Source organism: Xiphias gladius, chromosome 16, assembly GCF_016859285.1.
Source record: "Xiphias gladius isolate SHS-SW01 ecotype Sanya breed wild chromosome 16, ASM1685928v1, whole genome shotgun sequence".
Classification (NCBI taxonomy): Eukaryota; Metazoa; Chordata; class Actinopteri; order Istiophoriformes; family Xiphiidae; genus Xiphias; species Xiphias gladius.
The window spans coordinates 4339422-4363212 of NC_053415.1; the positions used below are offsets into that span (position 1 = coordinate 4339422).

At 40.1% G+C, this 23791-nt stretch overlaps 2 protein-coding genes across 4 annotated transcripts in view; one reads left to right on the forward strand and one right to left on the reverse strand.

The window, feature by feature from the left end:
- The first annotated feature begins 299 nt into the window (after positions 1 to 299).
- On the forward strand, positions 300 to 11009 carry LOC120801616 (signal transducer and activator of transcription 1-alpha/beta-like). Its single transcript, XM_040148767.1, has 22 exons — positions 300 to 428; positions 574 to 653; positions 1211 to 1355; positions 1725 to 1847; positions 2159 to 2236; positions 2361 to 2567; positions 3040 to 3186; positions 3340 to 3494; positions 3605 to 3697; positions 4098 to 4157; positions 4340 to 4369; positions 4502 to 4592; positions 4836 to 4874; positions 5677 to 5763; positions 6084 to 6234; positions 7044 to 7084; positions 7231 to 7307; positions 7527 to 7666; positions 8312 to 8491; positions 8681 to 8717; positions 9006 to 9069; positions 10495 to 11009. The coding sequence occupies exons 1-22, from the start codon at positions 300 to 302 to the stop codon at positions 10612 to 10614; spliced, it is 2274 nt and encodes a 757-aa protein (XP_040004701.1). The 3' UTR covers positions 10615 to 11009.
- A 462-nt stretch (positions 11010 to 11471) lies between these two features.
- Positions 11472 to 23791, reverse strand: part of glsb (glutaminase b) — a 38553-nt gene continuing 26233 nt past the window's right edge. For 2 of the 3 annotated variants that reach the window (XM_040148540.1, XM_040148543.1), the window contains 4 exons: positions 16126 to 16187; positions 15729 to 15805; positions 14817 to 14880; positions 11472 to 13937 (listed from right to left, as the gene is read on the reverse strand). In XM_040148540.1, coding sequence (XP_040004474.1) covers positions 13790 to 13937; positions 14817 to 14880; positions 15729 to 15805; positions 16126 to 16187 — 351 coding nt within the window. In that variant the 3' untranslated portion in view covers positions 11472 to 13789. Of the gene's footprint in view, positions 13938 to 14816; positions 14881 to 15728; positions 15806 to 15825; positions 16031 to 16125; positions 16188 to 23791 lie in introns of those variants that run through there. The other variant, XM_040148542.1, reaches the window with a different exon arrangement.

Genomic DNA, 23791 nt, shown 5'->3' on the forward strand with positions numbered 1-23791 from the left:
TGCCCGCTGACTCCAGCTTGCAGCACACAAATATGTGAACGGTAATGAACTTCTCATCTATCTCTCGTCCAAGAAAACAAATGAGTGAGTTCCGAAAATGTCAAACTATTCCTTGAAAAGGTAGTCAAGGGTGTGAAAGTGTTGGCAAACAGGTGCCTATGTACACATCCAGCAGACACGGCGCAGCATTAGCATTCAGCTGGACTTGTGTTTCTGTCCACCTGATGAATCCGAGTCCAGTATTCCCTCTCCTCTCTACCTGTTTTCCTGAGGGAAATGTCGGGCACTTCAGCTGCCGGATGCTCCACTGTGTTCGCCTGCTGGTCGCCAACTCTGCCCGCTCTTGGTTGCTGAGCGTACAGCTTAAACCGGGTTTTTCCACTGAAAAAAACCGCCTGCTGCTGCTGCTGCTGCGGGAACAAGGGCTGGTGAAAACTGAGATGCAGCAGGACACGAGACCAAAAACAATGAACTAAAAGAAGCTAAAAAAGAAACACTAGAGGTGAGAAACCGCAGAGTTGGTCATATTGTTCGTGGGTTTGTCACTATATGCGAACTTCCCACGTCGTATAGGTGATTCGAAATATTGGTTGGTGCCGCTTGGAAATAGACGTAGCCAGCAAGGTAACGTTTAACCATCGGGAGTCCTCTATGTAAAAACCCACTTACTGTAAGTTCCGGTCACTGTTTCACACTTGTTCCGTTGTCTGACAACAGAAACAGGAAAAAGTAAACGAGAGCAACTTTATTGGGAATTCAGCTGGATTGAATCACATACCACCCCCCCCACACACACACACACACACACACACACCAATAGTACTTAATTACTATATATCAATAATAATAAATAAAAAGAAGAAAGAAAAGCCACAAAAATGCAACAAAAGAAGATACTGCTGTTAATAAATGTTGCACAGATTATGCACCCAGGTTACAAATCCACTGGGCTAAAGGGGCAGTTCAACCCCCTGCTTGGCCCAAATGTTCTGTCTAATTGGCTGACTTTAAAATTCCATTAGTTTGAGGAAGCAGTTAAGTAGACCCCCCCCTGCCCCGTTTTTACTGTTCAGAGATGCCCCCTGTGTTAGAGGCTTCGCTTACTTGTTACTTTTGATGTTGAATTATTTTATACAAAGTATGCCCTCTTTCAGCACATGTCGCAAGACACAACCCCTAAATTAATGCACATTTTCTGTTGCTCTGTTAGGGATTTGGCAGCTGTGGAGGAAAATAAAGCAAAGGCTTGTTTCCACGAACTCCTGGTGTATTTGGAACAACAGTGGAACCATTCTGTCCAGGAGAACATCATTTTGCAGAGTCCTGACTTTCCAGGGATGAAAGACTACTTGGTGGTAGGGAAGACATGCTGTAATGTGGACTGAACATTGCAATGCAGTGCCACATTTGAGATGATGTGTCTTTCTGGGAGCATCCTCGGCTGCACTGCACTTGTTATTTTGAGTAGTGGCGCTCAACCTGGGCATCCCAACGCCCACGGGGCATCACTTGTACCAGTGATGTAATTTGCCTTAGACTAGATTTTGGCACTTGTGGGCCACAGTGTTGTGCTTAACCAGGCAGCTGTAGCCAGCTTTGCAAGCTGTCACATCCATTTCAGAACTATGGACAGGGCCGCACCTACACACGCACCCCCTAATTTAGCCGTACTCATTTGACCATTTCACAGGCCAAACGCCCACTGGTTTAGCTGCAGGGCTCAGAGAAATGTGTCAGAAACCAACCTGGTTATTCTGGGGCAAGATGGGCCACTGAGTTTGGCCGTAATCCTCTCTGAATGCCCAAAGGAGGAAAAGAAAATGCTGGCTTCAGCCTCTGAAAAATTGGTAAATTGACTGATACAAGTTGTCGCAATGAACTTTGTACTTCGGTTTGATCAAGGGCTTTGCAGATGAATACGACGTCCCTGGCGTTCTGCAAGATTTTCAGCTAATTCTGGTATAATCTGTCAAAAAAGAAAGGGATTAATGCTTCTTCTTCGAGTTAGGCTTCCTCTTTTTAATGCTGACTGTGTTTAGTAGCGCAACCTGTAAAGGTTCAAGAAGCACACACTGTTAGCATAAGAGTCTGTTTTGTAAGAATCGCCACCGTGCCCCAATAACAGCAAGAATGACAGATATATCTGTGTTTTTATCAGGGTTGTGGCAGTTCGGCTGTGGAGCAAAAATGGACAGAGTTGGACGACAGAGTCAACGAACTGAAAAGGGAGGCTTCGGTATACTCCCTTGGTCTTTCTTTTGATTCCACAGTTGTTTGCTGGTTTGTATTTCACCCGGCAGTCATCCCGGGAAAACAATACTTTATTATTTCTAAAGTTGTGACTTTCAACTTTAATGCAGGAGGTAAAGAAGGAAATGAAGTCACTGGAGGTCCTATATGAAAACCATGACTACATGCAGAGGACCTGGCAAAGCGAAGGTAGAGTAGAAGACATTCAGAAACAGATGATAGTTTTGTGGGTTTGGTATGAGTTCATACTTAATTTTTATGTGGCTGTGAAAGAGGAATGTCTTAAGCAGACCAATTTTATCATACAAACAAAGCAGGTACTCTAGATTCATCCTTTTTGAGTTTTAAGCAATTTAAAGGAAGATCCCATCATTTTCCTTTAAGTTTCCTTTAAGAAGTTCAGCATCCTTGACCTTTTTTTTTTAACAGCACCCTTATGTGAAAGGCTTATAGAAGCTGTAATTGCTGTCATAGCAGAAGTGTGTTAAAAGCATGTCGTATCTGACAGTGTAGGGTTTGGGTATTATTTTTAAGTATCAATTTTTATTCTAAGCCGTTTTCTTCCTCCCATTAATTTTCTCATGGATGTCAATGCAAAACCTTACTGTTTAAAAACAAAAAAAACAAAACAAAACACAAAACCAAGTCATAGATGCCTTTCTTGATAAAATTCTTGTTATAATGATTCTAAGCCACAACACTCTCTACATTATTAGTAAAGTCAGTGTTTAAGCAGCTTAATTAGATGTCCTCCACACATACATAATGCTTAGATTTTTTTTCTTGCAGATGGTGCTGCTGAAGATAGTAAAAATTTTAAAACAGGCAGAGCAGCTTGTTGCAGTTCTCACTGATATGGAACTGCCTGAGTGGAAGCGCATGCAGCAGATGGCCTGCATTGGAAGTCCGGTTGACACTTGTCTGAACCACCTCCAGAAGTGGTAAGAACTTACGAGTTCTACAGCACTACATCGGCTTTTCACACTTCGTGTTAAGGAGGATACTCGTGTACTTAACATATCGTCTTTCTGTCCCAGCTGTCACACTTAATGCTTACTGACAAAGTAGGTGTTATGTGTGCCTGTGCATGCTAAATTTTCTGTGGCAGAAGTGCTAATACAAGTACGCCAACAGCTGCAGAAACTACAAGACCAGAACGAGAAATACAACAGCACTGATGCCTCCAGCCTCCCTGGAGAAACTGAGAAATTTGCCCTGTCCTTGGTCACAAAGCTTTTTTCAAAGTAAGACATGGCATCAGGCCGGTTGTGTGTCGTATACAGTACATACACACAGACTGATACTCGCACACTTTCATATTGTTGACATATTTTGTTGTGGTCTTGCATTGCAGTGCTCTAGTGGTTGAGAAACGACCTGTCATGTTGAGAATACCACAACGCCCTCTAATACTTAAGACCGGGGTGCGGTTCACAGCGGCGGTTAGGTAAGGCTGCACTCAACACAGTGTTGTTATGCAGGCTCTTTAAGAAAAAGTAGCCAACACAGAATTGATGAGGGAATATCTTTTGGAAGAATGGTGTCCATCCCTGCTGTAGAGATCCAGAGACCTGTAGAATCAGTGCCAAGGTGCATCGAAGCTGTTCTGGAGGCTTGTGGTGGTCCAACACCTCACTGAGACAACATGTTGGTTTTTCCATTTAATTTGTCACCCCGTCTGTGTGTTTGTGTGTGTGTGTATATATGTATGTGTATGTATGTATGTATATATATCTTTGTGTGTGTCTGTGTATAATAATAATAATAATTATTATTATTATTATTATTATTATTATTATTATTATTATTGAGAGATGATGATCAGTGTCTGTTTCTTGCCTTCTCAGGTTCTTAGCAAACTTACCTGAATTCAAGTGCCTGCTCAGAGTCAAACCTGTGTTTGTCAAGTATGTCAAAGAGACTTTGGTCTGAGCCAGTGATATAGAACATTATTATTTTACATAAACACAAATCGTCCTTTTTAAAATTTTGATTATCTTGTTTGTTTTAATAAATGTTCCTTTTTCAATAGCTTTTGTATTCTGATAAATCTTTTTGTATCCTTTTTTCCTACCCTCCCCCAAAAAAGGGATGTCAAAGAAACCATGACTATTAATGGGTAGGTCAAGGGTTCTCAAAACAATTTGAAAATCTGAAATGTAAACTGATTATTTATATCATCATTCTTCATTCTTCGAGAATACTGATTCATTTTTGGACATAGATTTACTCTGGACTGATGTTTTCGTAGGTTCCGTCACTTCAATTTCAACAGGGATAACAGTAAGGTGTTGGATGTGGACGTGCCCGGTGGAGGCTTGGTGGCAGAATTTGCGCACATGGTATGAAACTCCACAAACTACCGAACTCTGACATTGAAGAAAAACTCAACCTTTGTAATGCGAACATAGGCTAAAGCAAAAATCCCTTTTGTTTTGTACTGATGTTTCTGTCATTGAACAAACATATAGCTTTGTATTTATGAACAATATGTGTAATATAATGCAGACATCACTTAAATCAAATGAATATTGTAAGGTATATAATGACTGCATTTACTTAAATGTTTCAATTTTTTTTTTCAGTCACTCAAGGAAAACAAAGCAAGAACCAAAGATCCTTTGGTAAGAGGTAAGAGGAGACATTTATATTAAATTATTATATAAAAATCATTTGTAGGTATAAACAAACACTTGATACTATATGCATTGGTCACCACTAGGTGCTCTAATGGGTCACTCACTGGCATGAAAGTGGAGCCAGTTATCCAGTCCAGCCAGTTTGAAATAAGTATTTTTTTTTCTAACTTTTTCATTATATCAAACTTTGTCTCTAAGTTTTTCCTTTTGGAAAAAAAAGCCCCACATCTCCAAATGAAGCTTTTTGTTGCTCTGTATCTGCTGGATGTGTAAATAAGCATTTGCTGTCTCAGCTTTTTATAAAGTGATAATATGCCAGTGTTGTTTACAGCCGGTTGCACTGCTCACAAGTGGCCAAAAAAATCCCTTAGTGCAGGTTTAAAGCAATGTTCACGTGATTGTTTATGAAGGACAGTATCGCACGTATTTCAGCAACACCCGCATGTTGGTAGATAAAACCTGATGGAACTGAGTGAATGGGAATAATGAAACCGAGTTAGTAAAGAGAGATACAAGTGAGATGTTTTAGGGTTGGCAGGTAGATATAACCACAACACTTAATCAGCCAGTGAATTCCATGTGGATATATTTTACTTACTCACACGTCACAACTTAGATGTGTTTATTTGTCCGTGAATGTGACAAGCGAATAACTGTCCCCTGTAAACTATTGTTAGTATTGGGTTATATTTCAGTAAGCTTTTTTTCCCCATCACTACTTCTAAGTGCTTTTTTTGGGATCAAAATAAGCACCTTTTTTTTCCTCCTTAAACCATGTCTCTTTCATCAATGTCATCTGGGAGTCACTGAAGAACTCCACATCATGAAGTTTGTGACAGGGTTTCAGCACAATGTACTGAGTTGTGACATCGAGGTGAGCAAAGATGACATTTAAATTACCGTCAGAGGCATTTCAGTTTCATTTTTAACTCCAGTGCAGCACAACAAACATGCCTGCAAGTTAAGACATGTCCAGATTGCACCAAATAACAATGACTTCTTTGTATTCCTTAATATTTAGTAGTTTTATCTTTAATTTCTCCTGCACAGGTATAACCATTTTCTTTCTTCCTATTTTGCTGAATAAGTTCATATTTGCAAAACTTCAAATATCAGTCTTAAAACCATTGTCGTGGTCACATCCCTAGGTTAGTGTATTTTGTCCCTTCAGAAAGAAAACTGTATTAAAACTCTAGTTTCGTTCTTTCGAACCTGTTGTTGTTTGCCGACCCCCTTCCGCTCACCTGGCAGCAGCTGTCAGAGGTTCTGAGCTGGCAGTTTTTGTCTGTTGGCCAACGAGAACTTGATGAAAACCAGCTCTCCATGCTACGAGGCAAAATTGTGGGTGAGTATTTGGCTGTTTTCTTCCATTGAATTGAACCATGCCCCTTATTGTTGGTAGCTTGAAAAAAGGAGTTCACCCCTTGTCAGGAATGTTGATCCTTTAGAACAAATTTTAATGGCAAAAGGACTAATCAGTATTGGAGAACGCGCAAGTTGTAATCCTTGTCAGCTTCTATCTATGTTAAGGTTAGAGTCTGACATTTTGGGAAATACACTTATTAACTTTTTTGCTTAGAGTTAGATGAGAAGATTGATACCACTCTCATGTCTTTGCGATTAAATAAGAAGCTACAGTCAGCAGACTGTTAGCTTAGCTTAGCTTAGCATAAAGACGGGAAACGGAGACAGCTGGAAACAGCTAGCCTGGCTCTGTATGTACAAAACAACACGTTGTAGTTTAACCGAGGGTTATGTACTGGACTGTTTCTTGACTGGGTACAGTGATTTCTTGGACATCACTGTGAAAATATTTCATTTTTTGTACAGATGAAACAAAAGAGATTATTTTCAATTATTGAGCTTTAGAGTTGCTAATAGGCAGATTTTGTTACCTTTGGAAAGAGCCCAGCTAATTATTTCCCCCCCTATTTTGAGTCTTTATGCTAAGCTAAGCTAATCAGTTGCTAGCTGTAGCTTTACATTTACCACACAGACATAAGTGGTATCGATCTTCTCATCTAAATCTAAGCAAGGAATTGTATTTTCCAAAATGTTGAGCTATTTCTTTAAAACACCATCACTGTTGACTCCTATATGACAAAAAAGGGGGAGAAAGCTACCATTTCCAGGTTGTTGGTCGGGGTTTCACAGATGATCCTGATGGTCTCATTCATTGGATCCAATTCTCCAAGGTGAATGTTGAGAAAGGTCCTTGCCATGCTGTAGTTTACACAAATCATACAATCTGTACGATGTGTGTGTGTGTGTGTGTGTGTGTGCGTGCGCGTTTGTGTTTTTATGCTGTTTACATGTTGCCTTTTGTTTTCCTGTGTGCCAGAATGAAAGTGCCTGGATTTGGATCGATAGAATCCTGGATTTGATCACAAGACACTTGGTGGATCTTTGGCGGGATGGGTAAAGCACATCTTAAATCGTCTTTTGATTTTTCACGGTGTATAACTGTATAATCCACAAATAATTCCCACATTAATAATGAGACAGTGGCCCTCGTGTGACCACTAAAAGAATAACCCTGTTTTCTGAGTATTATTAGTTGGGAATGTGGAAGGGGATTAAGGCACGATGCTTCCCGGTTAATTAACCTCTTGTTATATTGTGCATGTGGGTTTTCAGGTACATCATGGGGTTCGTGAGCAGGAAGACAACACATGTCCTGTTGCAGGAAAAACAGTCCGGGACCTTTCTGCTCCGCTTTAGCGAGAGCAACAAAGAAGGAGCCATCACTTTCAGCTGGGTTGAACACTTCAATGGTGGTATGTTTCTGTACTCTTTCAAAATTAGGGTTTTAACAATACAGGTTTTTCCAGGCCAATACACTTTTGGTATTTTCAGAAAACCCTCTTAAATAGCAGATGGACAAAGTAACACTAACAGCACTTTCACACTGTAATAATAGTCAAATCAAAACCAGAGCTTGCTTGTAACTGGCAGTTTTGTGTTGTGTCTGATAACAAACGAACCTTGATCAAAGAAAAATATTGTATTAACATGTCTCTTTCATTGTCACTTCACATAAGACCACTCATCATTTGTAGCGAGAAAAAGCCTAACAGTGTGTCTACACGTACGCCCGTCAACGTGACCCGAAGCGTGTTCTTAAACGCGGGTGATCTACAACTCGATACTGTACCTGAAAGTCTCCTGTGTAGACAAAATACCGGAGCTGCTGCTGCTGCTCTGCTAATATGCTGCCCACAATACCCTCTGTGTGAACATGGTGTAAGATAAAAATAGCCCAAACAAACCACCATGAAGTGAGAGTACATAATGCACAATTGATTGTTTCTTCTGCCTCCAGTCATGTGTCCTGTCTTGTGCGGAATAATTTCCACATCAGACATTTAGATACTTGTTTTCTTGTTTGCTTACTTTTCTCTTTGTATATGGCTCCCCAATAGAGACCCGTGTGCGTGCAGTAGAGCCTTTCACCGAGAAGGAGCTGCTGGCCATGTGTCTGCCAGACCTTATTTGCTGCTGCAGGCTGGAAGCACAGGGGAACGAGACCAGGAATCCTCTGCTCTACCTTTACCCAGACATCCCCAGAGACACTGCCTTTGGACGCTGCTGCAGCATCTCTGGTACTGTCTCTCGCTTGACTTTCACCCTAAGAATCCGATAACTTTATTCACCAAGTGTTTTTTTTTTTTTTTTTTTTTTTATGTACTCTTGAAAAAGCATTGTCTAACATAACAAGTATTGCATAACACTGGGCTGAAATGGAGCTCCTCACCCTGTCCAACTTGTAATGATTGATGGATTTCTGTTAGCGTTGCCATTGCAACTGCATAGATCATCCAGCTTACTGTAAGTCTGCGTATTTATTACATATTATTGTTTGTTTATTGTTTATTGATCCTTAGGGGACTTTGATCACCACCTCTGTTTATGCAGAAAAGGCAGCAGCTAAAAAGGACAAAAATGGATACATTGACAGAATGCTCTACTTTTTCTTTATAGTAAGATGATGATTATTAAACCAATAAAGCTTCCGGAGTAAATGCTTTGCATCACAAATATTTAACCATTCTGTATGGTTTCTGGCTGTACAGGAAAAAAAATTGTCTTCATTTTTTTTTTTCTCTTTTCCCACAGCTCTCTCACACCATCTCCATCCCCACTGCAGGACATGCACATGGGCATGGACCTAGACACAATTGTGGGTTTGAAATTTTACAACTCATTTCCCTGCAGTCCTTTAAAGCTGCACTCATTTGTATTTTTGGCCACTTGGGGGCAGTGGAACAAGCTGCTAACTCAACATGGACATATGATCAGCCTTGTTCCTTGTTTACACTTCCAGTAACACTCATTTGGAGTCGTGCTTCTGGCCACCCGACGAATTTCAAATCTAATTTTCGCTCTCCTTTCAGCTCTTAGTTTTGGTCTCCGCTGACTCCTAAGGAAAAATATCTTTCTCTGTAGCTGCTACGTGCTCCGCTTATGTTCACCAGCTCGTTGCTAACTTTGTATGTCCTCTTTGGTGGTGGACAGGCAGTGAACAGTGCGTTGTTGCTGGAAATGAGGTTGATGAGAGAGATGGGACTAAACCCGAAAATTAAAGTAGCGAGCCATAACACCAGCGGTGTATTCCAGAAAGCGGGTTTAGTGAAAACTCCGAGTTAACTCTGAGTTGAGAGAAACTGCTGAGTTTCCTGTTCCAGAAACAGAGTAAATGTAGTAACTTACTCTGTGAATCTAACCTGCTCGCTGGCAGGTTTTCTTCAACAATCCCCATATTTCTTTCCATGCAGAAGTGTTAGCACAGAGACAGTGATCCCTGTCCTTACATTCAAATATTCCGCGGTCATGGGATCATCATCAACTTACAATAAAATCTACAGCCTACACTGTCTGTCATTATAACAACTGCCAGGTTGTCAGTCGGCTCTACACTGAAACATTTGTCCTACGTTACTGTATTACTGTACTATAAATACTTTAAAAAAAAAATCTGATCAGTGAATCAGTCGAGCTGATCATTTCTTATGTTGTGATTAGTCAAACTATCATAGTTATCATAAGAGATTATGTGATATTTCTGAGTGAGGATGATTGCTGTGCAGCTGAAAAGACTTTTTTTTAAAAACTGGACTAAATGACATTTAAAAGTGAGGTTTTTTTAATACAGGCTTCATATAGTCATAACTTACTGTTGACATTTACTAGATGTTGAAATATAACATTGTATAAAATATATCCAGTTGAGTAATATTTTTAAATGTAAAATAGGCCTCTAAAAATTTACACTTCGACACTTTCTTTCAGCAGCAACTTGAGACATCGCTGTCTCCATCTGTCTTCTGCTCTCATTCTGTGTCGTGGATGTATAAAGAGCTGCAGGTCTGTGTGTCTGCTCGACCGAGGCGCAGGGCCGAGCTACACAGGCGCAGGGCGGAGAGGCCCCGGCGGACAGGGAGAAGCGTGCGCTCCAATGCGCCACCTTCCCGTAACCACTGTCAAACAGAAAAGAATGTTTTATTTCGCTGATTCTCTCTTGTTCCCGCTGACACTGCTCCCTCTCTTCATCCACTCTCTAGCTCGCTCGACCAACACTCCCCTCTCTCTTTTTCTTTACTTGTAGACAGAGGATCATCAACTGACTCAATATCTCTTCTATGATCTCCTCGATTTACCCAGCGGTCCCTCCCTCTGGACACCAACAACTCAGGCCAATGTTTTCAATCCCGGTAGCCCCTTCTGAAAACAGGCACTGTGTCATCAGAATGGAAATTTTTACTTCTCAACTAGAAGGACTTTAGTTTTACATAGATTTTATTGTACTTTCTTTTGGTGCAGGTGTTTATGTAACAAAATAAAAAAATAAAAATAAAACAGAACAAGATCACTTACCATCAAAAGTTAAAATGTAATAAAAATATGGTTGACTAAACTTACAGGGGAGTTAAGATTTGCTAAATGTATTAAACATATAATTTACACAAAAATACAAGCAATGTTAAGATATTTGGGCAATGTAATATTGTTTTTTTGTTGTTTTTTAATTCGAATATTTGCACAAGCAAGTTTTAGAGGAAAATCCTGCTGTGGCTAAAAAATGACAATGCAGTACTGTAGATCTTTTTTTTTTTTTTTAACTTTTGTTTATTAAAATAAACATATAATGCATTCCACAGTATACACAGTACTGAACCTATAATTATAATTTTGTTTATACAGAGAAAAGGATAAACACATTCAGCCGTCCTGTGTTTCAAGACCTCACTTTCTGGGAGAAAAATCCCTACATCAACTTCAAAAATTCAGCACATCGCATGGTTTCAGGCCTGGAAAATGCCAAAAAAAAATTTTTAAATGATGAATGAATGAGTCAAACGTGTCTGTATTTTCATTTATGATAATATGAAAAGCACACACAATGCATATCTTCCCAGCCAAAACTCCTGAATCTGAATGTAGTTCCTTGAAAAATTTTGTAAAAAACAAACAAAAAATCTAGGCTTTAATAAACGTCTTCACCTTCTGAATTTTCCTATTTTCTCAGTCATAGCACATGTTTAATTGTGTCCATTTTTAGCCGTGCTAGCTGCATGGCAGTGTTGGTTGGTCCCCACTGAATATCTGAAATTTGGTATAGACTTGGTCCCCAGAGGATGAATCCTGTTGGCTGTCGTGAGCCAAAGTCACCATAAAGTTGTACTTCTGACCAAATACCTGAAAAAATGACGATGTTCCCATCAACCTCAGCTGTACTGTGTTATTAGTGTTAATTAGTAAGTTTTAAATAAAAGGGTGAACATGGTAAACCTCACAGAGCCCTTAGCATGGCTATAGACTCTTAGAAGGGTGTCTCGAAGTACTGTCCAGGGAATGATTTAATTACTTTTCAATTTGATTGTCTTGGGTGTTCGTGTAATTTCAGAAAGCACACTCTCCCTAATTGATTGGGTATCACGGTGGGGCGAGAAGGTTCTGGGTTGGAACGCTGGTTTGCCCAGGGCCTTTCTGCCTGGGTTTCCTCCCCAATCCAAAGACATGCAGGTAAGGTTGATTGACTGTAAATTGGCCGTAGGTGTGAAGGTTTGACTGGTTGTCTGTCTGTCTGTAATAGACTGGCAACCTGTCCAGTCTATTACAGACTGGATAGGTTGCCCCCCCCCCGCCTTATGTCCCCACGACCCTCAAAGGATAAATCGATGGATGGACTCTTCGATGAATAATTAACAGTGGGTGGTTGCATGTTTGGTCCCTCGTGATATCAGTAACTGTCCCTGAATTTGTAAATGAAAGTAGTTAAATACTTGTTGAACTCCTTATATGAGCAACAAAAAAAAGAAAAAAATTATTTGACATCTGCTAAGGATAAGAATGCATTGGGGGAGGGGTGGAAAAGTGAAGAGAGCCGGTTAAAGATTAGAAAGTATCATTAAGTGTTTTCATTTTTTTTAATCACCTCATTTCAGTTGACATATAACTTTTTTTAACACTGTATAACATTTTTTTTTAAATTTTAAAACAAATTATTTAACCACCTTCATTTATTTAATGTGCTCAATTTCCCCTTTAACTCGTTCAGTGTTGTTGACATTTGTCACCTCAGAGACTCCAAAGAGTTGCCCAATTAATATTTTGTCCCTCCTGTGTGGACTTTGTGCTCACTCTTGTTACTCAGTTTTTCAAGATGAAAGAATCGCTGTTTCTAAAGTTCAAGCTGTCACACAGCAAGTCATGTATGTAAAAGAAGAAAACACACACACACACACACAGGCACACATTCAGTTTAGATCTCAATGAAACCGCTTAGAAATCGAAAGCACTGGGAAAAGCATTTGGGTAAGAATTAATGCAAGAAGGCAGCTCAGACTTTCCAGGTGCTGTTGGCGAAATTGTTGTGTGCAGGAAATGTCAATACCAGCAGCATGTAATAAAACCAGGTTGCAGAAATATATATTTTGCCTATGGAGTCAAAGAATTGGAAAGAATTTGCCTGCTGGCATTGTCGATGGGAAGGGATGGAGGATGTGGGGGTGGACGGCAGATGACCCACCTGCTTTTGAACATTATCAACATTATATTATCAGCATTCTTTGTCTAGTTTAAAAACCCATGAAACATACACAAAAAATGTAACTGTGCCAACAAAAATAAAGAAACCAATGGTTCCTTTATCGCAAATGCAACAAACAACGCGCTCTCATGTCTTCAATTTGACGCATTAAAAAGTCTTTCTGTGAAATAAATACCCACTGCTTCTGCAAGCGTTGCCACTGGAAAATACATTCAGAATACAATCTTTCAGCGACTTCAAAGAAGATGTGGAACTTTGTAAAAAAAACCTGCCGATGACCTCGCAGCAGTCAGGAGAACAATACGAAAACAGATGCAGGTGCACGGAGATCAAACGAGCCCAGAACGGCAGCGTTAGCATAAGAGACACATCGTACAATTTATACCAGAATTTTCAAACAACTCTACACTATCTCACAAAAATAACACAGTCTGAGTATTACCAAAATATTACCAGGTAGGTCAGAGTATAAACAGAACTATACTGTAACTAAACTAATACACTAACCCGTGATAGCACAGATATGTTTTACAGTCCTGAAAGATTACATGAAAAATATACTGCATTACAGATATTTAGATATTGTATCATTTGTTTAAACAGTAGCGACAAGGTGCTCACTCACACATACAACACACATTATGACAGAGGTGAGGAAGGGAAACGAAGCAGAGCAGTGATGTACAGGGCAGAGAGCGAAGCACACCAGGCAAGACACAGCGACAGCGGGAAGCAAATAACCAACTCCTCGCACATTTCAAATGTCTGATCGCAGATGTACAGAGTTATTCCAGAAAAGCGCAGTGTACCACTGCTGAAACCTAAAGTATAGTAGCGTTGTGTGGCAGGTCTACAGCAGGCTGTCCAGGCTCTTCTCAGCACTCTCCTTGTCGTCAGCCCCAGGAGGGGGGCTGTATTTGTCATGGTAGTTCTGCAGGATGGTGACCACATCGAGGTGGCCAAAGTGCACCGCTTCATCCATCGGCGTGTTCCCCCATCTATACAAAGCAAACATTATTCTACATTCAAGGGGAAAACAGACACTAAAAACGTCACACGCTTTCCACAGACAGCAAACATCACCCCCATTTGAACTGGTTCAGGTTTATCCGGGTGCAAAAAACACCGCTCTCTTCTCGTGTCACAGGTCGCCAGCTTCCGAGGCCGCATGTTCTGGTCACGCACGTCTGCGAGCCAACTCAATATCTGAAGCGTTCTCACAAAAACGACGAACCCAAATGCCCTTTTTTGATTGACCTGCGCAGATCTGAACTACAAATTCAAATCAAGAACTGCAAAATAAATGAGAGGGACCCCCGTTCTGGTTTACGCCTGCACATAGCGGTGGTAATAACGGATCGAGATTTGAAATAGCCGAACCTGTGGACAACTTTAAACTAGCTGCTCAACATCAACCTTTCCAATACAAGAAATGACCAAAGAGATATTATGAGTCAACCGTTTCCTCCTGGCTGGTTATGTAACTGTCCTCTGGTGTTAAAACTACTAAAGCCTTAAAATTACATGTTACATTTTGTATTACATATATAAAGCAAGCTTCAAATGTCTGTAATTTGATTTTCTAATTGTAATGCCGTGAACTAACACAAGCGGCTGTACGGAATGTACAGTATGAAAATAAATGCAGAGGAATGCTGGACCTACGTAGATAAAACGGAGGACGGTGGAATGACAAAAGGCCTCCTCCATCAGAGGAAAATGTGCAGACTGCAGTTTATCACTCAAACTTAAGACAAAGCTGTGAGACGCAGGGAATGGCCTCATGCAAATATCCCTCTACATATCAAAATTCTTCTAAATAAAAGAACAAGCGATTGATGAGATACAGACATCAAGGAAAGAGACTCCAGGCATACCTGTCTCTGGGTACTGGGTTCACCTTGCAAGCCTCCAGCAGGAAGCGGACCACCTCCGTGTGCCCTGAAAGCAGAGCAGACGTTGGAAATAGGCCCGTGCACATACACATGCTGACAGACACTTCAAACGCCCTCGCGCAAAAGTGGCGCAAAATCCCTTCAGATATGTGCACATCTCTGACGGAGCAGTTTTGCAGGCAACCTCAATCCTGTCCCTGAAGCTTCTGTATTCCTATTTCCTAAACTCTCATCCCAAACCCTGGTCTTCAATCTGCTGCGACAACGGCCTCCACAGTTCTGGTTTCAGTCTTCCCACTTTTCAGATGTTGAACCTGCTGCAGGGATTTGTTCCCATTCAGACATGAAAAGCATCAGTGAGGTCCAACATCTGATGTGGTCGGAACTCATCCTGACTCGGGTTCAGTCAGGATGAGTTCTGCTTCATCCCCAAGGTGTTGGATGGGGTTGAGGTCAGGGTCCTGTGCAGGCCAGTCAGGTTCTTCCACAGCAAGCTGGGAAAACTATTTCTTTAGGCACCTGGCTTCCCCGAACTGTTGCCACAAAGCTGGAAGAACACTACGTCCGAAGCACCATTTGTGCTGTCGCATTGAGATTTCCCTGAACTTGAACTTTGTGATGCAGCCATGAAAAACAGCCCTGAAATAAAACTAGACAAAGGCATGTAGGGAACGGTGTCCAATATAGTGTAGCTCCTCACCCGTTTCAAAACCACACTGAGTGAGCCTTAACCTCAGTATACACATCCAAAGGTATCATGCTATCATGGCAGGCTGCTTTGTGTTACAGGTTAGATAGGTTATATGTGTGTGAAGCACATCAAATGACATAGTGTGTGTGAGACAAGCGTAACACCAGTAAAGACTGACAGGTGGATTTAAGGCTGCATGTCACCTTCAGCTGCTGCCACATGGAGGGCCGTTCTGGAGTCGTAGTCCCTCTGCTCCATGTCCATGGATGACAGGGCAAACCTACACACGCATACACACACACACACACACACACACACACAAACAGTGTACTGAGCAAACTTGTAAAAGCAAAAGTCCCCTTTTTAAAGACATTCTTTACAAAAGATACACCTTTTATCAGCCAACATCACAGATTAAGGCGGAAACCGAGGAGTGTTCCAGGGCCCCAAACTGAGAGACTGCAGATTTACAGTTATACAGGCTACATGTTAGGGATTCGCTCCACTGTTAAAAAAAAAAAAAAAAGTGAAACAACCCTGTATTCATCTCTGGCCAACATCTCAAGTTAGTAAGAAGAGGTGACTGCGTGAGGCGTTCACCTCCTCAGGGCAGAGACGTCTCCTGTGTAGGCAGCAAACAGCAGGTTGATAACAGACTTGACCTGTGGACAGAGACGGAGACAAAGAGAGAACATTTGCAGGAGGACCACAGAGTCGCGCCACCTTCACCACCGCTACACCGACTCCAGCAGCTGTGAGACCAAACAGAAAAAGGACTATTGTCATGGACTCGCTGGGTTAAGAACCAAATGACTTCTTATATAACTAATGTTACACACGTCATCTCTAAGCAGCACTGAGAGTATCATTCCTTCTCACATAATAATCTTAGGTTGGACATCAACCACCTCATCATGACAAAAGTTGATCAGAATGTTGTTTGTGAAGACAATGTGATTTTTTAATTGGGAAAGAGAATTCATCTCAGCAACCTACTGTCGCTACCTAAGTTCCATCTACACAACTATGCAAACAATTCCACATGAACATGACTGAATACTATGGATAGAGATCCCTGCATCAATCAAGACTTACCATCAAACAGGGAGGAATCATTTCCTATGAGCAGAACTTGAGTGGAATTCTTACAAAGGAACATTTGAAAAGTAGAAAAATGAAAAAAGATACTCACACTTAGAAAACCAACAGAGGATAGGATCTGAAAGAACCTATTACACCTTTAGCAGTGTAACAGAGTTACAATTAACCATTATCTGCACTGTCAAGGAATCTGCAGATTATTCTCTTAACACCAGAAATAGTAACAAGTGTCCTTTATAAGGTCCCAGAGTCTAAGCTGGTTTGTTGCTGACCAACAGTCCAAAACCCAAAGATTTTCAGTTTGCTCTCATGGAGGAATTTTCACATTTTGCAAAGCCAGAACCAGTGAATTTTTAGAACATTTGCCCCCCCCCCAAATGATTTAAATGATTAATCCATTATCAGAATTGTTGCCGAGTGTTTTCCTGTTCATCTAATAATATGTTACTCGACTAATCATTTTGGAGGTTGAGAGGGACCAACTGGACTTAAGAGAAAACAAGCAAGGACGGTGTGACTGGGTTCAAGGGAGCAAAATACACGGGGACATCAAAGTTCAGTTCCAAGCAGCAAAGACAACTCTGCACATCTACACGCGTATGTACAAATATGTACATACTTCAACACTGCAACAAGAAACACGACACATTACAGTACAGGCAGCCAATATTTCAGCCCAGGCGGGTCAAGAGTGCCAAGCTGAAACAAAACGCCACAGCAAACACTTCAAGTATATGGGAGGCAAACAAGGTAAACAGCGTGTAAAAGATGCTGGAAAGCTTAAAGAGCAGCCGAACAGCCTCTGAAAATCTTGTCTTTCCTGACCTCCGGTGGTTCAACTTCCCACCTTGCTCCAGTGATGTGCAGGTGTACTCCATGACTGTTGGCTGTGGTTACAGGTTCAACAGAGCACACCCAGGCGTGAGGCTGGGTGTGGTCAGAGGTGAAACGGGCGTTTAAGTGTCAACCAGAGGGCAGCAAAACACTGATGTTTGTCATCTGTTGGTAATGGTTGAACTTCAGGCAGTTAAGTATGATTTAACTGCTATGTGATCAAGTACCTTTTGAATTATGAATCGAGTTTGTTTCTCTGGCAACATTAATCTAACCAAAACATAAAAGCTGCGGCAACGCTAAATGAATGCAGCATTGTTGCCCTGTAAGCCTTCTTTGTCAGTTAGCTTCCTGCTGTGAGAAATGGGATCTTACATGAACTCACTGTTTTCTGAAAAAGGTTTGATTGTTTCACAGGGTTCACAAGAATTGTTTTGGTTTTTTTTTTTTCCATCACTGTGCTCTTCTCACTGGTTTAAAATGGGCAGGGCTCAGCTGGAAAAAGTTGATGTCATGTACTGTGCACCAATCAGGATTTAGCAACATTTGAACTAGAATCTGATGACAGTTGGTGGGTTGCTTGGTTTCTGTCGGTCAAATCTCATCAAACTGCACCCAAACAGAATAAATAATCAGGCAGATGAGCTGAGGTTGGGAGTACTAAAGGAACGGTTCGACTGTTTGGGAAATACGCTTGTTCACTTTCTTGCTGAGAGTTAGATGAGAAGATTGATAGCACTCCAGCAGCTGCTTAGCTTGGCACAAACACTGGAAACAGAAAGAAACAGCTAGCCAGGTTCTGTACATCAGTTAAAAAAAATAAATAAAAAAATAAAAAACTACCAGCACTTGTAATGCTCACTAATTAATGTTAATTATTTAATCTGTACAAAAAGATAAGTGTAAAATTAAGAATATGCTGAATATATTATATTAAGAATATCCACTATATAATGGCAAACTGATGTTCTATATGGATTAAATATAATCACACAACTGTTCATTTACAAATTCATTAAAAAAAAAAAAAAAATACTAAAATTACATTTGTAACCTTGATTGTTGCTTACTTACTCTTGAATATTCAATGTTACATATACTGTATGTATATAAGTAAATATGACATGAAGCCAAGTTTTCAGGAGCTTAAAGTTCACAGAAGGATCCTGTATTTACAGCAGGTAAATTCTTGCAAATACTCAATTTCCATACAACTGCCGGAATGAAGGAGGGGGGCAATCTAGGCAACAGACGAGCATCGAATGAGTCTTGAATGAGAATCTCTAAACAAGGAAAAGGTGATGGTGGTTGTTCAAGAACAGTTGTGGGCGCAGAGGAAGAGATGGTAGATAACAGTGCTTTATTTAGATTTTATACAAGGGACATCAAGGCAACAAAAACCTTAACACCACTTTCACTGTCATGTCTGCAAGTTAATCACAGCCAAAAGTAGTATTCGCTCAGAATTGTGTAAGAAGACAAGCTCATGTCTTTGTGCTGTCTTCTCCTCCAAGCAGACAGGACAGTTCATGTGTATGGAGACTTTACTTACAGAATTTCAACCATGTGGACAGAGAAAATAAATCAAAACATAGAGATGTTTGACATTCATCATACAGGAGCTTGGAACTGTAAGGTTTCATCTACTGTAGGTTTGGGGAATTTCTCTTTTTGATATTTATTAATTTTTTTTTTAATGTTTCCCATGTAACACCTATTCTAGACTTAATTTTTTCTATCTCAACAATAAATCTTTGGTATATAAAGTTTATTTAAAAACTACACACAAATAAATATCTAATATCTGACCAAGACATTAGAGAACCTTACAATTCCAGGGTCACCAATTTGCAATGGTAGTGATAGGTTTTAAATTTATATGCAATTTCCAAGTCACAAGGGATAAAAATTTATGTCCACGACAAAAATCAACATGAATAAAGACATCAAATGAACTTAAAGCAGATTACATGGGATTGGAAAGACATATATCGAATCATACAAAAATATGCATGCAAGAGGGAGAATGAGAATTCACAGAGGAAAAAGAACACAGTGAATGTTACATACATGAAATGAGCCATGAAAATCAATGGATTTCAATGGAAATACTCATAACTGCATTCAAAGGCCCTTCTGTCATGAGTTTGTTTGCAGATTGATAATGAGACTTTGAGAAATAAGAAAAGAGCTACTGATTACAAACTTCAAGTAATACAGCTCATTGACCCTCTTGCAAAGTAACGCCGGGCTTGTTTGTCATTCCGATTTACCAAAGCAAAGTGGAACAGATCAAATAATCAGTGCTGATTGACTGGATTAAGGTCATGCCAATCTCATGTCAGCACTGGTCTGGTCCAGTGCTTGTAGACATGCAGGCACTGTGTTTTAGGTTTTGTGCCAGTGAGGGGGAAATGACCCTGTAGCAGCAAAGAAATAAAGACATGCACACTGTTATAAATGAGACTCGTTCCCTTCACTCACATTTCTGACTGGCCCAAAAAACAGAGGTCAGGAAACAAAGACAGCCGAGGTTGAGACTAGGCCTGAGATGAGATACTGAAAAGAGATCTACCAATCACAGCTGAAGGAAAACTGAGTTGATCCCATATACTGTGGCCAGTATTTGCTGCCATGACTAATTTAATGGAAAAATAACTAAACCATAACAAAGCTGACTTTATGAATATGAAGAAAATGATAAAGATCACTACATCACTGTTTCTGGCAGTCCACTAGTGTGCTGCATCTGAGCACATCATGGTTCATTTGTGCATTTAAAGTTGTAATCCTTAAGATATTGTTCTGCTTGATTCGGTGACACCTGTTGTTACTGGTGGAAATGCAAAGAATATTGTAATGGTCTGGGAGTTCCATTCCTAACATTCAGATATATATATATATATATATATATATATATATATATATATATATATATATATATATATATATGTAACTATACTTGTACTGACACAAGTATGTTACCTCTTCAAAATGCTGAATAACATCATGATGTAACATATGCACATGAGCACACATTATATGCAATGGATACATGTGCTAGTTCTTGTCTTCCAAATTTCTTCAAATTAAATCCTTGTGCCTTTGCATATCATCTGATCAAGCAGGGGAATGGCCAAGGCCGCCACTCTCAGTCGGTGCATTTACATGCACTTCATAACATGGTTCCTTAGAGAATCCAGGTTACGCAGGTTTACATGCTCTGTAGTAATCTGGTTACTGGAAAGCTGTGCATACATGTAGCAGGTCGGTATTGGAAGGCGGGCAGAAGATGCTGCTTCATGACTTTTTGGCTGGACCACAACAGCTGGGCCAGCCCTATAAACGTGAATGTCCATGACTGACTGGCTGACTGACTGAGTGATAGAGTTGCACCATTGGTCAGCTGAATGCCACGTGACTAAGGTATGAAGTTACACCATGGGTCGTTGCTCTTTCGAAATGAATTGGTGCAAACACTTTGTAATGCACCATCAGGGGTCGTTTACAGGCAGTATCGCCCTCTTAGCGCCTTTGTTGCTAGATTTACCAACTTTTCACACCCATTTACTGACTTTTCCTCACAAAAGCACCTAGAGACAAATGTAGCGACTTTTTGACAAACCTCCGCTACCTTCTGCAGAAAAGTCGCCAGTATTGTCCCATGAGTGCAAGGTCTGGCTTTCCCTTCCGCAGGCACAACTCTATGCGTCTCATTCATTTGACCACACGGCAGCTGACACTACACGTGAATAAGCTTCTAACTTTCTCTCTGAGTCTCTGAGTGATCATTTTAAGAGTAAATATAGCTGAAATCACAGCGCAGCCATTGTCTTTAACTCATGTGTGTGGTGTTTGTGTCAGACGATGTTGCGGTTCTAAAATCAGGATTTCAGCAGTGTAGAGCAGCAGCTTGGAAATGGCTTGGAATTGACTGCTGGTTAACATGTAGTCTCAGTGGGCAGTGTTTCAGTCACTATTTCATACTTGTTTCATTGTCTGACAACAGAATCAGGAAAAAGTAAATGAGAACAACTTTATTGGGAATTCAGCTGGATTGAATTACTGTATGTGTGAGCACAGAGAGTAGGAGAGAAGCAAACAGATAAAGGGCGGTTCACCCATATACTAGGTTTTGACCTAGTCTTTTTTTTTGGGTATGTGTATCTGTGTCGGAGCTGTGAGAGGGCAGGCAGACAGGCACAAAAGTGTGAATTTTATAGAGTCCAATGTTCAACAGTCAAAATCAACTTATTAAAACGTCTGGAAGTTGCTTTGTATTAATTTCAGTTTTACTTATTTATTAATTTATCTTTTTTAAATACGAGGACACATCCCCTCCATGTTAATGATCTCTCCTTTTATCTGGCTGTTCTGCTGTTACTTTTCCTGTCTGCAGTCTTCTGTCATGCATACATTTAAAAAGCTGAAAAGTAACCCAGTTCTCTCTCTACATGGCCAAGGAATCAGCATTCTGGCTATAGCAGAATAAATGCAAGTCACAAATTATATCAAATAGAGAATGATCAAAATCTTAAGGATTATAACTTTAATAGCCACTTTAATGGCCACTGTCAAACTAATATCCCTTTTAGTACTTTCTAGAGTCCACAGAAAGCAACAAGATGCATGGATAAAATCATTTAAAGTAGCCAATAGTCCCAACTTGACTTATTGCATACTGTAGAAAACAGTGTAGGAGTAGGACAGAGGCTTTTGAATACTTTGCACCTCCACACAATAAAGAGCAGAAACTTGAAAACAGAAAAAACGATAACAGAAGTCCATGACAAAATAAAATAAGAGATCTCACAACATGACAGATTAATAATGGGGCATTATTTGCTCCGGCAGCTATCACTTGGAGCTCAAGTCAACCCACGGACAAACACCACACGCCAGTTATACAGTTTCAACATTGACTGAATAACAAACAGATAAAACATCCCCCCAAGTACAGTCACAATAGAGTGGCATCTAAGGCAACTGCTGACATGACATGCATGTGCAAGTATTTCTATTTCCTGGAGGAGATAATATCACAAATTTGGAACGTCTGAAGTGTTAATTCAACACACATTCTGGTCCGCTGTTGAGGATCATCACTCATGTACACACATATACCTAAAAGCTATATACATCTGTCACTATGTACATTCAGAAGTTCAGTAAATTATGCCTATGGAAAGAAGTTTTATTAATATACAACCTTACTTGAAGAGTAACACTTTGAGAACTTTAAATAAAATACTGGATAAATGTTGTGTGTTTGCATACTGACACTCAAAACACACTTTTTGAGTGTACAGATAAACTCTTCTGGATCAGTGGACTTGATGCTTCTAATACAATCTGATACCATCCATTTGATATTGCAGTTCCAAGTTTTTTCCCCATCTAAAGCCCTACTTTCCAAAATAACTGTTGCAAGACGAAAAGTGAATAAATTAAGCTTCCTCTGCTGCTAGAGCTGGGTATGGGTTGTAATTTGCCAGTATGATACATTAGTTTCTGTGCCTACACTTTCACGATACCTTACTTTGAGATATATAAACATGGTCTTCTTTTATCATTTAACAAAAGAAGCCAAAGTTCTTAAATGTTACATATAACGCTCTGTAAATCAGGTAAAAGGCCCTGAAAACCTCTTTTCTAAATCAGCTTCTTACTGTGAGTCCTACATTACCACAAAGTTTTCTGCCAAAGTTGGACTAGTTTCACTTCACTCTTAACAACTAAGAATTTTTTTTCAAAACTTTAATTCTTGCTTATTTATAGCCAGGAATATCTCATGATAAAGATAAACGCATAAAATATGAAAATTGAAACGTTGTCAGGGGCTTCAAGGAAAAAAGGGGAGTATTCCCAAACTAGATTAAAGCTCCCAAAACTTTGCTTGGCTGGAAAAAGGGAACGTTTTAACTCTGTTGGGTTATGCAAATCCTGATTTGCACATACGACCCATTTTCTCTTTAATGAAGATTTGATCTTACACTTGGCCTAAAATGTAGAGTTAGATGTATATACAACTGTTTTCCTGATTTTAAATCTGATCCAAGTATATATAAACCATTAGACACATCAGCCCAATTAGCTATGCTGCCTATCCTTCATGGTCGCGCATAGGAGATGGAGGTTGCTGGAGCGATAGGTGGGGATCATTGTTTGCTGTTTCTGTAGAAAGCAGCCTACTTTCCAGACTAAGGCATCTTGTTTCAACACGAGCATATCTTTGTGTGCAGTGTAAACATGCAGTGAGTGTTTTGGAATGAAGCCTGGATACATCCTGCAGGTGACTGCAGGGCTGTTACAGCTATAATTGGAGATTGGA